Below are 15,403 nucleotides of genomic sequence, written 5' to 3'. Positions count from 1 at the left end.
AAATTGTCATTGATACTAAATTAATACTACAGTGAACAGAGCCATACCAGCCCCAGACTGATACAGTTGAAGTCGGAAGTTTACATACACCTTAGCCAAATACATTTAAACTCAACACAATTCCTGACATTTAATCCTAGTAAAAATTCCCTGACTCAGGTCAGTTAGGATCACCACTTTATTTTAAGAAAGTGAAATGTCAGAATTATAGGAGAGAATGATTTATTTCAGCTTTAATTTCTTTCATCACATTCCGTGGGTCAGAAGTTTACATACACTCAATTAGTATTTGGTAGCATTGCCTTTAAGTCAAACGTTTCGGGTAGCCTTCCACAAACTTCCCACAATAAGTTTGGTGAATTTTGTCCCATCCCTCCTGATAGAGCTGGTGTAACTGAGTCAGGTTTGTAGGCCTCCTTGCTCCCACACGCTTTTTCAGCTCTGCCCACAAATTGTCTACAGGATTGAGGTCAGGGCTTTGTGATGGCCACTCCAATACCTTGACTTTGTTGTCCTTAAGACATTTTGCCACAACTTTGGAAGTATACTTGGGGTAATTGTCCATTTGGAAGACCCATTTGTGACCAAGCTTTAACTTCCCAACTGATGTCTTGAGATGTTGCTTCAATATATCCACATAACTGTCCTGCCTCATGATGCCATGTATTCTGTGAAGTGCACCAGTCCCTCCTGCAGCAAAGCACCCCCACAACATGATGCTGCCACCCCCGTGCTTCACGGTTGGGATGGTGTTCTTCGGCTTGCAAGCCTACCCCTTTTCCCTCCAAACATAACAATGGTCATTATGGCCAAACAGTTCTGTTTTTGTTTCATCATACCAGTGGACATTTCTCCAAAAAGTATAATCTTTGTCCCCATGTGCAGTTGCAAACCATTGGCTGGCTTTTTTATGGTGGCTTTGGAGCAGTGGCTTCTTCCTTGCTGAGCGGCCTTTCAGGTTATGTCGATATAGGACTTGTTTTACTGTGGATATAGATACTTTTGTTTTCTCCAGCATCTTCACAAGGTTCTTTGGTGTTGTTCTAGGATTGATTTGCACTTTTTGAACCAAAGTGCGTACATCTCTATGAGACAGAACACGTCTCCTTCCTGAGCGGTAATGACGGCTACGTGGTTCCATGGTGTTTATACTTGTGTACTATTGTTTGTACAAATGAACGTGGTACCTTCAGGCGTTTGGAAATTCCTCCCAAGGATGAACCAGACTTGTGGAGGTCTACAAATTGTTTTTCTGAGGCCTTGGCTGATTTATTTGTTTATTTTCCCATGATGTCAAGCAAAGAGGCACTGAGTTTGAAGGTAGGCCTTGAAATACATCCACAGGTACACCTCCAATTCACCTCCAATTTTCCAAGCTGTTTAAAGGCACAGTCGACTTAGTGTATGTAAACATCTGACCCACTGGAATTGGAATAATTTGTCTGTAAACAATTGTTGGAAAAATTACTTGTGTCATGCACAAAGTAGATGTCCTCACCAACTTGCCAAAACTATAGTTTGTTAACATGAAATTTGTGGAGTGGTTGAAAAACAATTTTTAATGACTCCAACTTAAGTGTATGTAAACTTCTGACTTCAACTGTAGCTATATTCACTACCAACTACTGTCTATGGGTTATTGGCTTGATCCACCAGAAGAATACAGACAGTTTTTGGCTTTCTGTTTTGACCCCACTGCAGGGCTCACGGTGAGGGGTACGGCAGTTCATATGTGTTTCCCTGTGAGGAAGAAGAGGGGGCGGTCCTCTTTAGCATTGGCTGTCTGGAACTCGTCACTCAGCCGGAACCTCCACTCGTCCTCTAGCTCCAGCCTCACCACCGTCTGTCTCAGAGAGCTGCGGTCAGCACATATCACACACAGAATCGCCCCTGGACGAGGGAAGAGAGAATACCTATGAGGATGTGATGGCTTTTGTGTGTGTGTGTATGTGTCACACCCTGATCTGTTTCACCTGTGCTAGTCTCCACCCCCCACCAGGTGTCTCCCACCTCCCCTCATTATCCCCTGTGTATTTATACCTGTGTTCTTTGTTTGTCTATTGACAGTTTGTTTTGTTCGTCAAGTCTACCAGCGTTTTTTCCCCTTGCTCCTGTCTTTTCTAAAGTTCCTGTTTTCTAGTCTTCCCGGTTTTGACCATTCTGCCTGCCCTGATCCTGAGCCTGCCTGCCGTCCTGTACCACCATACCCTGGCAGAACGCCATGACCAGACGTTCGAGACTTTGCTGGAGCAATTCTGCGGATTGCCCACTGGACAGCAGGTCACACCCATAATCTCCCAGCCTACCCCAGTGTCCCGAGAAACCTGCTTACCACCTCCGGAGCCTTATGCTGGAGATTCTGGAACCTGCCGGGCTTTTCTCCCCTAGTGCTCCCTCATTCGAGCTGCAGCCTTCTTCGTTCCCCTCAGACCGCTCGAGGATAGGGCTACATCATAACGCTGATGTCTGGGAGGGCACTAGCCTGGGCTACGGCGGTGTTGGAGCAACGCAATGGCTTTTCGCATGTTGGCATGTTCACAGACTATCGGAGGTGGTCAAAGATGAGCTTGCAGCCCGGGAGCTACCCATGGACCTTGATTCCCTCATAGCCTTGACCATCCGGATCGATGGGTGGATTCGAGAATGTAGGAGAGAGAGGAAATCTGTGCCCTGTCGCCACCTCGCCTCCAAAGAACATCGGAGATCCCCGAAGTCTGAGTGAACCCGACGTCACATGAGTTCTCTCGGGAATCACAGAGGGCTGCCGACTCGCCTCCTTTGGAATCCAGGCACCTGGGCAGGACTAGATTAACACTTACGCCGACTCCACACCCAGAGCTGTCTATATTGTGGAACTACGGGACATTTCGTAGCTACCTGCCCATTAAAAAAACATGCTCATCAAGGGGCGAGTACTCTGGTGGGCCTTGTGGAGAACTTTTCCTCTCCCATGACTCGCACCCCTTTCCATGCCATCCTGCTGTGGGGTAACAAGTATAAATCTCTCTGGGTACTCCGACTCTGGGGCCAATGAGTTTTTTTGGATGCTACCCTTGGTGTCCGAGCTGGGCATCCCCACTCAGCCCCTTTCCATTCCCATTGATGTTAGAGCACTGGACGGGCGCTCTATAGGCCGGGTCACTCACAAAACCACTCCCATGATATTGTGAGAGGGGCTACAGCGAGGCAATCCAATTTATGCTGATTAAGTCTCCTCAGGTACCCGTGGTATTGGGATTCTCTTGGCTCCAGCGTCACAATCCCATCATAGACTTGACTGCTGGTGCCACTATGGGCTGGAGCCAGTTCTGCCACACCCATTGGCTGAAGTCAGCGTAGCCTGCCCCAGGACGTCTTCCTGGGGGCTCGGAAGTTGCCCCGGACCTCCCCGCCTTTCTCGCGGAGTTCCAGGACCTCTGGGAGGTTTTCAGTAAGGCCCGGGCCACTTCCCTTCCGCCGCACCGACCCTATGACTGCAGGATTGACCTTCTTCCAGGCACCACTCCACCCCAGGGACAACTGTACTCTCTATCGGGTCCAGAGACCAAGGCCATGGAGACCTACATTGAGAACTCCCTAAAGGCAGGGTTCATCCATCCTTGTGCCTCCCCTGCCGGCGCAGGGTTCTTCTTTGTGGAGAAAATGGGCAAAACCCTGCGCCCGTTCATTGACTACCGGGGCCTCAGCGGAATCACGGTGAAGAACCGCTACCCACTACCACTCATCTCCTCGGCCTTCCAGCCGCTCCAGGGGGCCAACGTGTTCTCCAATCTGGACCTACAGAATGCCTACAATCTGGTGAGGATACGGGAAGGGGACAAGTGGAAGACCGCCTTCAACGCGGTCACTCCGCCCAAGAACACGTGCTCCACGTCCTACAGGTTCTCCAACACCTCCTGGAGAACCAGCTTTTTGTGAAAGCGGAGATGTGCGAATTCCATCACTCCACCATCCCCTTCCTGGGTTACATCATTGCTGTAGGTAGTGTACAGATGGATCCCGGGAAGGTGAGAGCGGTGGTGGATTGGCTACAGCCTACGTCCAGGGTGCAGCTACAATGTTTCCTGGGATTCTGCAACTTTTATCGCCGCTTTATCCGGGGTTACAACACCCTGGCTTCCCCCCTGTCAGCACTCACCTCTCCCAAGGTTCCTTTCACGTGGTCCCCAGCTGTTGACCTGGCGTTCCGGGATCTCAAACACCATTTCACCACAGCTCCTATCTTGGTTCATTCTGACCCGTCTCGCCAGTTTGTGGTGGAGGCCGATGCTTTGGATGTCGGAGTGGGGGCAGTCCTGTCCCAGCGTTCTGCTCTGGACCTCAAGTTACATCCCTGCTCCTCCTTCTCCCATCGCATCAACGCCATGGAGAGGAACTACGATGTGGTGAATCGTGAGCTTCTCGCGTTGAAGATGGCGTTGGAGGAGTGGGCGGAACATCCGTTCATTGTGTGGACCGACCACAAGAACCTGGAATATCTCTACACCGCCAAGTGTCTCAATTCCAGGCAAGCTAGGTGGGCCTTGCTCTTCCCCCGGTTCAACTTCTCCCTCTCCTACCGACCAGGATCCAAGAACATCAAGCCGGATGCGCTGTCACGCTGCTATAGCCCCATGGCTACATCTCCGAGTATCGTCTCGGACAGAAGTTATGGCTGTCCACCCGGTATCTGCCCCTCCAGGTGGAGTCCCACAATCTCCCCCCCGGTTTATAGGCCCTTTCCCCATCTCCAAGGTCATTATCCCCTTTGCTGTTCGTCTTCTGTTGCCGCGTGTCCTCATATATATATATATATATTCAAACCCATGTCTCACAGCCCTTTGTCTCCTGTTTCCACCACACTGGATTACTGACCTCTGCCTGCCCTGACCCTGCCTGCCGTTCCTTTTGGACTCTGATCTGGATTACTGACCTCTGCCTGACCCTGAGACTGCCTGCCGTTCCTTTTGGACTCTGATCTGGATTACTGACCTCTGCCTGCCCTTGACCTCTCGTTTTGCCTGCCCCCTGTTCTAGTAATAAACTTGTGTTACTTCGACACTGTCTGCATCTGGGTCTTTCCAGAAACGTGATAACATGTGGTGTGTGCCTGCATGGGTCTTTGTGCGTGTACCTTTGAGGAAGTGAAACTTCTTAAGAAAGCCTGGTGTGACGAAGGAATCACAGAAGCAGAGCAACAGGCCGCTGAACAGCAGCTCTGCAGTACTGATGTTGATGGAGTGAGGTCTGGAACTCACAAAACACACCGTCACCTAGAGGGAGGGGGAAAAAGACGCACCGTTGAGTAATCTGATATCAAAACAATCACATATGTATTTGTGTGTGTGTGTGTGTGTGTGTGTACCTCAGGCCCCAGGTTGAGGTAGCAGTCTACAGACAGAATGGGGTGTGTGTAGTTGCGTGCGCTGAGGGGGAACAGCCGTTGGCTGGTGTGTTGCAGGTATTTCTCTAGCAGTAGTTGTGCAGGCGTGGCCAGGAATGGATGCTTGCTGTCCGGGGCACAGATATACTGTGACGGCTGGATGGAGGTGGGGACGTCGGTTATCTAAAACCACACATTACATCAACATTGCAATGGTCAACGCATGAACATTAGACAAAATTAGCGACTGGATTCAATACATATTGCTGAAGTTCCGCCTTACGGCACGATATACATTTCAAGGTAATGTTCCAGAATTGGCGGAGACTGGATTCACGGTACACGCCACCGGCTCAATCAGAAATGACCTAAAAATGTCAATCCCGTTATAACGCGGAACTTCAGCAATACGGATTGAATCGAGCCCCAGAACTGAGATATTACATTAGAGAGGGATATGAATCGATCTCATCGGAACACTACATTTGATCTTAAGTCGAGTGACACGATGATGAAGGTGGTGATGTGTGTATGTGTGTGGTTTTGTGTACGTCTGCGTATTTTATTGTATTTGTGCGTGTGGTTTTGTGTATGTGAGTGTGTGTAAGCCTGTAACCTTGGTCTTGATGATGAAGGTACGGTATCCTCCGATAGCGATCTGTTTCTTCATCACACTGAAGTTGTTGAAACGACAGATGAGCAGACCAGCACTGTGGGCTCGCAGGGTGAAGTCCACATCATCACACATGAACCTGAGGTGGAGCAGAGGAAGAGGAAGAGAGCGGAGCGTGAGAAAAGGAAGATAAAAAGAAGAGTGAGAAAGAGGAAGAGAGATGGCTCAGTGAAGTTTTTTTCACCAGAGATGTGATGTTTCACATAGAAACCACTTCAACCTAGCAGCCTCTTACCATAACAATTACTTATGTAAAGTAAAGTGGCTGTCCTTTCTCATCCATTCTAGTTGTATTCCATTCTTTCATATTCGGCAGCAGGTAGCCTAGCGTTTAAGAGTGTTGGGCCAGTAACTAAAATGTTTCTGGTTCGAATCCCTGAGCTGACGAGGTGAAAAATCTGCCATTGTACCCGTTAGCATGGCACTTAATCTGGATAAGAGCGTCTACTAAAATGTGATAATATTTGACTCTATTCTACTATCTCGCCTGTTCTCGTTGTATTGGACGTCCTGGGTCAGGTCCACATTGAGAAGCAGGAAGTCGTGGAGGTGTCCTCTGGAAAACGGTTCCTCGTGACGAGCTCCTCCCCCCTTCCCCTGACTCGGGGAGCGACTGCCCCACTTCCTGATCCCACAGAGGCCGTACTGGGTGAGGTCGGGACACGCCTCCATGTGCTGCAGCACCTGCTTCAGAGACACGTTCCTCTCTACAGGCCCTGAGGCACTGGAGGGGAGAGAGATCATTACAGAGGTCCGTGATGACAATACTTTCAAAACATCAATATAAACAAAAAAATGTGTTTATGTGTGTGTGTAGCTGAAACTTGTTCCTTGTATGTGTGAGTGTGTGTCTGTTTGAGTGAGTGTGTGTGTGTGTGTATGCCTGTGTGAGTCCAGGTCCACGGCGTTCCACATGACGCAGGAGTCATCAGAGACTATGATGAAGGGCCAGACGTCGGCCGGCAGCCCTCCTCCCTCCAGCCTGTGCCTGCGCTCCAGCCCCAGGTTGTGATAAGACAGCTCCTTGATCAGGAAGTGGGCAGCACCTTGGGGGAGGGGCCAGAGAGGGAGACATCGGGAAACACTGCTGTTATTTTTCTGTGTTTGTGCGTCTCATCTTGTTAGATAGTCTTGTCTGTTGTGTGTATTCTCTCCACTCACTCACTCACTCACTCACTCACTCACTCACTCACTCACTCACTCACTCACTCACTCACTCACTCACTCACCACTCCACAACGGGGGAGAGGGTGAGAGATAGACAAAGTGAGAGGGAGAGAGAGAGAGGTAGTGAGTGAATGGGAAAGAGATTGGCGGTAGTTAGCGTACCGATGCCGGCTCCATTGAAGACAGTGGGCAGCACCAGCATGATGTGGTTGGGCCAGTACTTCTTATAGACAGCCATCTCGTACTCCTTGACGACCAGGATGTGGAGGTGGGCCGCCCCGTCCATGGCGTGGTACAGGTTAAACAGGCCGTGCTCATGACGACCCGTTGTCGGGGTGAAGATGGGGCTCTTGATGCAGTCTGGGTTCTGATGGGGGGGGGGAACATGCAGCGGTATATAAATGTCTGAGTGGGTTCTGCAAAGATTGGATGATCTTAGGGCCTCTACACTTTGTAGGTCCGTATATAGAGGAGGTTTCAGATGGTGAAGGCATAGAGAAACAAAGAACGGTTGGCAGATGAGGCAAACAGGAACCTGGGTGGTGGAATTAGCCAGTGCATTCTGCAGGGGTTCATGTAAATGTTAGAGTATGGCTGTGGTATGACTCTCTACTCTCCTCCTTGACTTGTGCACTTGCTCATCCCCCCCTAGCAGATTGAAAGGCACCGGATTGCTGTAAGGACGTTTGTACCACATTTCTTACACCCATAAATGGGAGTGAAGAAGTGCGCCCTTGAGGAAGAAGGGTAGAGAATGGGTACTATGGTTAGTAGTAGGGGCAAAGGGCCTTAGTTAGGTTACCCAATCGGAGGTGAGGGGCAGTCTCATGCTCTCCAGCTGGCCTCCTGGTTGGCTGAAGCTGAAGTGGTGTTGCTTAGACTTGGGGATGATGAAGTAGAGCTGGATCTCCTCCCCCAGCAGCAGATGGGAGAAGGTGAAGCCATGCAGCAGCGACTCATACATCTACCAGGTAAAGTATACGGTCGAACACATTATCTAGCTACAGGTCTAGAATACATTATTACACATCGAGTTTGACCAACTGAGCAATGAGAATGAGACCAACTGAGCAGCTAAGAATAAATAGTGTGTGTGTGTTCTCAGCTCACCTGGTATCCGGGGTTGAAGCCTGTGTACTGGTGACACTGCTCACAGTGGTGGTAGGTGTTGTAGGCTGCGTATTTGGACAGTTTGATCCTGGCCGTACGCCTCCGCAGATACACGTCCTCCTTACGTCTGGGGTTTCCTGCGGGACAGAGCAGGGGCTGGGGGTTAGTTAACCTGGCAAACGCCAGTCTAGAACCATGGAACATCTCTGATAACCACAGTCATGTACATACAGCTACACTTTTAGAATAAAATGCACGTATCTAGAACCCAGAATGGTTCTAGAACATCTATCTAGAACATAAAAGGGTTCTCCTATGCGGACAGTAGAATAAGCCTTTTTTTTCTTCCTAAGAGTGTACAGAGCTCAGCCAAGCTGGAAATAGTGGAGAAAGAGATCAGGAGGTCCAAGACAAAAACGTCATCTAGTAAACCTCACAATCATAATGGTAACCGAGAGAAATGCCCCACTCCCCTATCCTACCGTCAGTGTTGGGGTAGTAGTCAGGGCAATAGACAGTGCTGATGTCTTCATATTTGGGGTTGTGGATGGTGTAGTCGAAGGGCATGCTCCTCAGTGTGTCTATTATCGGCCAGGGAGCACAGGCTGGGTGGTACTGGACACCCTCCAGCTGGTCACCTATACCACACACACACACACACACACACACACACACGTGTTTATATTCATAATACAGTCACAACAGCTCATGGGTCCTTAATAAACATCCCTAAATGCACGGAAACCTATAGGATTAATTCATAATGCATTACACATGTTGTGTATACAACACACAGACGTCTATACCAGCAAATATCTACTTAAAATAACCTCTTCGTGGAAGCTATGTACTGTCCTGTAATTCATTCAAAGTGTTCTACACACACGTGATGCATATTATTAAGACTGGTGCAGAGTGGAGGGCCGTGGTAGTTATGGAGCTGAGGCCAGGGAGTGTTGTCAAGGTAACTCACTGGTGTTGATCTCTTCCTCGTCATAGATGTCCACCTCCATCAGTCTGATCAGCATACGAGACAGGATGCCCAGAAACTGGAGGTACGCCCCTGTCTTCCCCACCTGAACAGGTTCCAGGTGTCAGAATAGTGTGTGTGTGTGTGAGTCTGTCACCAGTGTGTGTGTGAATGTGTGTGTGTGTGTACCTGTGGGGGCCCGCTGAGCAGCAGTCTGCGGGGATGGAAGTTGTCCGTGCGTCCCTCTGCGGGGCGGTTGCTGCTGTCCATGTGGCAAGGCCTTGGGATGGTCCACTGGCGGTAATACAGAGACTGTTCTGTACACGTCATCATCTTACTCAGCAGAGGTCTGACACAGAGGAACGCAAAGGAAACATTCAAATACAGCATCATCTTACTCACCAGTGTGTGTGGAGACTACGGACAGGTGAGGTGTGTGTGTTTGTCCCTACCTGAAGGAGCTGGCCCAGACTACAGACAGGTGAGATGTGTGTGTGTTTGTCCCTACCTGAAGGAGCTGGCCCAGACTACAGACAGGTGAGATGTGTGTGTGTTTGTCCTTAACTGAAGGAGCTGGCCCAGTCTACAGACAGGTGAGATGTGTGTGTGTTTGTCCCTACCTGAAGGAGCTGGCCCAGTCTACAGACAGGTGAGATGTGTGTATGTTTGTCCCTACCTGAAGGAGCTGGCCCAGTCTACAGACAGGTGAGATGTGTGTATGTTTGTCCCTACCTGAAGGAGCTGGCCCAGTCTACAGACAGGTGAGATGTGTGTATGTTTGTCCCTACCTGAAGGAGCTGGCCCAGTCTACAGACAGGTGAGATGTGTGTATGTTTGTCCCTACCTGAAGGAGCTGGCCCAGTCTACAGACAGGTGAGATGTGTGTATGTTTGTCCCTACCTGAAGGAGCTGGCCCAGTCTACAGACAGGTGCGGCAGGAAGGAGGTGCAGCGAGGCAGTCCACCCTCGTCGCACACCGTGATGATGTCATAGAGCGCCCGGGGCAGCAGCACGGGGGGGGGCGACTCACCCCCTGCGCCCAGGAGCAGCTCTGAAGGGGGAGGGGGAAGGGGGAGGAGGAGTCAGAGGAGGTTGACTTGGAGGGCCAGCGCTGGGTGTCGGAGGGGTTAGGTGGGTTCGGGTTTGGACAGGTGGAGGAGTGATGGGGGTCAGGGGGTGGTGTGGAGATGGAGAGTGGCCGCAGCACTGCTGTCGGGGAAGGGTCGGAGGGGCTGGGGGGCTGAGTGAGGGGGGGGGGGAGGGAAATGACCCAAACCAGGGAGCTCCGACTTCAGAGCTAGAGGGAAGACAGGAGAGGAAGAAATGAGTAAGGGATGTATGCAGAGATGAGTTTACTGTTATAAACTGTCAAATGTGTTGTTTAAGGTTATAAACACCCATATTGAAAGTATAGTGTCTTATTGAATAGCTAGAATTGTGTTGTATTTCATTGAATTTGGCCAGTGGATGGCGCTCCATCGCTCACCGCTCTCTCGCTCCTCCTCCTCGTTGTCGGTACTGCGGCGTTTGTCCCGGTCGCTCTCTGATAGGTCGCTACCGGGGACGTGGCTGAGGGGTTGTGACCCCTGGGACTCCACCCTCATCAGGTAGGCAGCCAATCCCAGCTCCTCCTCCAATGACGTGCGCTGCAGGTAGGAGGAGCTTATCACACGCAGGTCACAGTACTTCAGTGATCTGGTTGGAGGAGAGAGAAAATACATCAATCAACCAATCAACCAACCAATCAGGATAAATATACAGGTACTATGTGTGTGTACCTGGGTAGTGATTCTCCCAGGGGGTCTGCCCCAGAGAGGATGAGGATACAGGGGAGGGCCTCTAGCTCCAGGTAGGTACGGGGAACCCAGTCTGTCTCCTGGATCTTCAGCCATGCCTGGACACAACACACACACACACAATTTAACCAAGTGCTAGAACAATACAGATCTAATAATATAGGAAATTCTGCCCATTCACATTGACTGACATTCCCACCAACAGTGGTCCCATCCGCTTCCTGTTGCAGAGGCAGGACTTCTGTCACACCCACTCACTCTTTAAATGGACTCACCTGAAGGCAATCAGTGGCTACCTAACGGACTGGAAGCATGACTAGGGAAATGTGTAGTTTTTGAATGTTTGATATGTAATGTATAGCTCTTCAACCTTGGTGTTACCATCCCACTTATATTATTCACGGTAGCCCATACCAACACCAGCAATCCACCCGAATATAGTCTTTTCAGCCTACCAGTTTTTACATGGTCCTTCAAGCCCGATCAGGCTATCGTGGTGGAAATGGAGAACAGATCACCAGATGACTGAGCGTTCCCCTTCCGGGAGAAAATTAGGGCAATAAAGCGGAAAATCGAGTGTATGGACAACAAGAGATCTCTAGCCTACCAACAACCATATAACCTGCATCTACCCAGTCCCCACTTATGTCAGTCCCTCTCCAAGTCCCTTATCAAAACGTTCCCCGTCCCAAATTCTACCTCACTTATTCCCAGGATCCGGTATTGTACCTTCTGCAATCCCAGATCCTAAGACATTCCCATTTTGTCAGGTCTGCACCAGTCCGAGTCCAAGCGACTAGCCTGGCCCCCAAGAGCACCCTGGCTTCCATTGTGCCCACGAGTCCATTCCAGTTTCCATTAAACCGCATCAGTGTTCTGCTCCGCCCCCCCACCAGAGCAACTTCCTGTGATATTCCATATGCGACCAGTTACCCAAGCTATTCCACCACCTGCTGATGGGTGGCTCTGGGAGCATCTTCCTTCCCCTACAGCCCCCCAACCACTTACAGTAGCACACTTAATGGACATCAGTTCCTGTAATTAAAATATGCAGCATATTTAAGGTGGCAGTAGAAAATTCTGCCACTCATATTGACTTACTTTCCCACCAACCAATCCCATCCACTTCCTGTTCCAGAGGCAGATCTTCTGCCACACCCACTCAACCTTTAAATGGTTGTCACTAGTTATCACATCCACAAAGTTCGAATTGGCTAAATATTGTAAAGGTTTGTGAAAACAAATGTTTGATTTTTGGTTTTAATTTCAGGTTATGGTTAGGCATATGGTTAGCAGTGTGGTCAGATGAAAAAAAAAAAATCAACTTCATATTCATCATCTCAAGCACCAACCCAACATCATAGCCGTGCAGCATTGCTCCCTATTCAACCTGACAGAGCTTGAGAGGTTCTGCAGAGAAGAATGGGAGAAACTCCTCAAATACAGGTGTGCCAAACTTGTAGCGTCATACACAAGAAGACTCGATACTGTAATCGCTGCCAAAGGTGCTTCAACAAAGTCCTTAGTAAAGGGTCTTAATATTTATGTAAATGTGATGTTAAATGTATTTATTTTGTATACGTTTGAAAATTATATATTTTTTAAACTGTTTTTGCTTTGGCATTTTGGGGTATTGTGTGTAGATTGATGAGGGGAAAAAAACAACTATTTAATCAAATTTAGAATAAGGCTGTAACGTAACAAAATGTGGAAAAAGTAACGTGGTCTGAATACTTCCTGGAAGGCACTGTATGCGAAAATGGCACATTTCTGTTATGTAGAAAAAAAGACAGTGTAGTGTTTCCAACGACATCATCAACCAATTAGTAGGCAATGCCAACTCACAATTGGTCAAAATCACACGACGCACACCAATGATGTCATTGGAAACACTTATTTTCCATTTATTTTCCTATATTTTTTACCACAAAACATAGAAACATGCCATTATCACATATGTTGATGTTGGGGTGGTGCTGGAGATGATGAATATGAAGTTGAACAATTGTGAAGTTTCCCTTTAAGATTTAGGGTTCAAATCAGATTTCAAGAAGATCAAATATTAGAAACGGGTTTAGACATAATTATGACTTTGTGGCTGTGGTACCTAGTGACGATCCCTTTCAAATGGACTCACCTGAAGACAATCAGTGGCTACCTAATGGACCGGAAGAATGACTAGGGAAATGTGTAGAGTTATTCAAATGTTTGATATGTAATGTATAGCTCTTCTACCTTGGTGTTTACCTGGATGTTTTATTGAACAGAAAAAACATCTTACCATCCCACCTACAGTACCAGTCAAACGTTCATTCAAGGGTTTTTCTTAATTTTTTAAAACATTTTTCGACTTTGTAGAATAATAGTGAAGATATCAAATCTATGAAATAACACATATGGAATCATGTAGTAACCAAAAAAAAAGTGTTAAACAAATCAAAATATATGTTATATTTGAGATTCTTCAAAGTAGCCACCCTTTGCCTTGATGACAGCTTTGCACACTCTTGGCATTCTCTCAAGCAGAAATAAAGAAAAACCCTGGAATGAGTAGGTGTGTCCAAACTTTGGACTGGTACTGTATATTCCCTCAACCATTTGACCGGGTTAGCCCTTTTAATCTGTACTCCTCCCCCTGTGTTCTTAACAGCACACCATCATGGTAACCCATACCAACACCAGCAATCCAACATCATTTTCATCCTAACAGTTTTTACAAATAATGTTATAATATTTGTAACCTTCCCCATATTGAGATTGTTTTACAATCCTGTCAAGTAACTGTCATCTTGCTAACCAGGATCTGTATGTATCAAGTGTCTCAGATTAGAGACCTGATCCGGGATCAGGTCCCTGTCCATGTAATCTTATTCATTGTGATCTAAAAGCCAACGGCAAAACTGATCTTAAATCAGAACTCTTCATCCAGTTGTCCAGTTGTTTATCCCCTACCTTGATGCGCTCAGTGAAGCTCTGTCCTACGCTGAGGGCTTGGCTGGGGTTTCCCAGGATGATTTCAAAGCGCTCCCCCAGCCCCAGTCTCTGTCTGACCCACGCCAGCCGCTGGTGAGCCCACCCTGCCAGAGCCAATGAGGGGATCCGTAGCAGCACCATGTGACCGTGGTGGGTGGGGCATCGCTGGGCGGAGCTGAGCAGACTCTGGACTATCTCCAGCGTCTCGACGGAGGTGTGTTTATGTATGCTCCGCCCCCCTGAGCCAGGCCGACCTGACACGGCCATCAGAGCCACACAGTAGTGCTGGACCAGAACCTGGGTCCGGATCACTGCACTGTGTAGCTTGGGGAACCTGGGACAGGGGATTGATACATTTTGTTATTTGCTACATTCTTGTGTCATTTCGATAAATCAACTGTGATTCTCTCAGTGATGTAGTCGAGTCACTAAACCTTGAGTCCGAGTTGAGTCCCAAGTACCCTGTGCTCGAGACCAAGTCTGAGTCACCAATGGGGCGGCAGGTAGCCTAGTGGTTAGCGCATTGGGCCAGTAACCGAAAGGTTGCTGGATCGAATCCCGAGCTGACAAGCTAAAAATCTGTTGTTCTGCTCCTGAAAAAGGCAGTTAACCCCCAGTAGGCTGTCATTGTAAATACAAATTTGTTCTTAACTGACTTGCCTAGTTAAATAAATGGTCAAGTCCCTTGGGCTGAAGTCTGAGTCCCAGTGCTTGATTCCTGCAGTAAATGGAAATGTCCTCTTTGGCCTCATGGGTGGAATGTTATTAATATTTAATTGATTTAATATAGGGTATAGGCCACTACTGGTAAAGTTACCAGGGTGTTAGCTAGCTAGGTAAAATGGCTGAACAAATGTTGGCCTAAACAAATGGTTAGCGGTACAGTCCGCAAGTGGCCTACTTTTAGAACGGCCTGTGATATTCGTTTATGCATGTAAAATGTGGCCCGCCAATGTACGCTAGAAAGGCAAATAATGTAGCATCGGTCACATGGGTCCTAACTTTTTGAATGGTGAGAAACAAGCCGTACGGTGTGTAGAATAGAGGGAGACTTGTCAGAACCTGGCTATGGGATGCAGTGGGGAAAGTGGAAGGGAGCAAGAAGACACATTCAAATACAGCCGACTGTCTATACTCAAGGGGGAGACGGAACAACAACAAAAAAGCGAGACTGTTGTTTTACTATTCAACTCAATGCTATCGTTTCTTGTGTTTCTTAACCTTTTTACCGCAGTGGGCTAAATCAGGGTCACATAGTGTTTCTCGGTAGTCTTACACAAATCTACGTTGAAACAAAAGTATAGACCTCACACACACGGTTATGGCCTTAGAAAAAGAAGACAGCATGTCAG

At 48.3% G+C, this 15,403-nt stretch overlaps 1 protein-coding gene across 1 annotated transcript in view; it reads right to left on the bottom strand.

Moving 5' to 3' along the window:
* Positions 1-1,489: 1,489 nt before the first annotated feature.
* Positions 1,490-15,403, bottom strand: part of greb1 (growth regulating estrogen receptor binding 1) — a 50,462-nt gene continuing 36,548 nt past the window's right edge. The window contains exons 18-34 of the mRNA XM_042326287.1: positions 14,031-14,385; positions 11,061-11,176; positions 10,769-10,977; positions 10,490-10,579; positions 10,183-10,366; positions 9,472-9,631; positions 9,286-9,388; positions 8,795-8,950; positions 8,313-8,449; positions 8,005-8,166; positions 7,365-7,569; positions 6,919-7,081; positions 6,523-6,759; positions 5,979-6,114; positions 5,345-5,545; positions 5,114-5,252; positions 1,490-1,890 (exon numbers count right to left, since the gene is read on the bottom strand). Coding sequence (XP_042182221.1) covers positions 1,727-1,890; positions 5,114-5,252; positions 5,345-5,545; positions 5,979-6,114; positions 6,523-6,759; positions 6,919-7,081; positions 7,365-7,569; positions 8,005-8,166; positions 8,313-8,449; positions 8,795-8,950; positions 9,286-9,388; positions 9,472-9,631; positions 10,183-10,366; positions 10,490-10,579; positions 10,769-10,977; positions 11,061-11,176; positions 14,031-14,385 — 2,917 coding nt within the window. The 3' untranslated portion in view covers positions 1,490-1,726. The remainder of the gene's footprint in view (positions 1,891-5,113; positions 5,253-5,344; positions 5,546-5,978; positions 6,115-6,522; positions 6,760-6,918; positions 7,082-7,364; positions 7,570-8,004; positions 8,167-8,312; positions 8,450-8,794; positions 8,951-9,285; positions 9,389-9,471; positions 9,632-10,182; positions 10,367-10,489; positions 10,580-10,768; positions 10,978-11,060; positions 11,177-14,030; positions 14,386-15,403) is intronic.

Source organism: Oncorhynchus tshawytscha, linkage group LG08 (assembly GCF_018296145.1).
Source record: "Oncorhynchus tshawytscha isolate Ot180627B linkage group LG08, Otsh_v2.0, whole genome shotgun sequence".
Lineage (NCBI taxonomy): Eukaryota > Metazoa > Chordata > Actinopteri > Salmoniformes > Salmonidae > Oncorhynchus > Oncorhynchus tshawytscha.
Note: the sequence above shows the minus strand (reverse complement) of the source record. Positions and strands in the feature narration are given on the sequence as shown.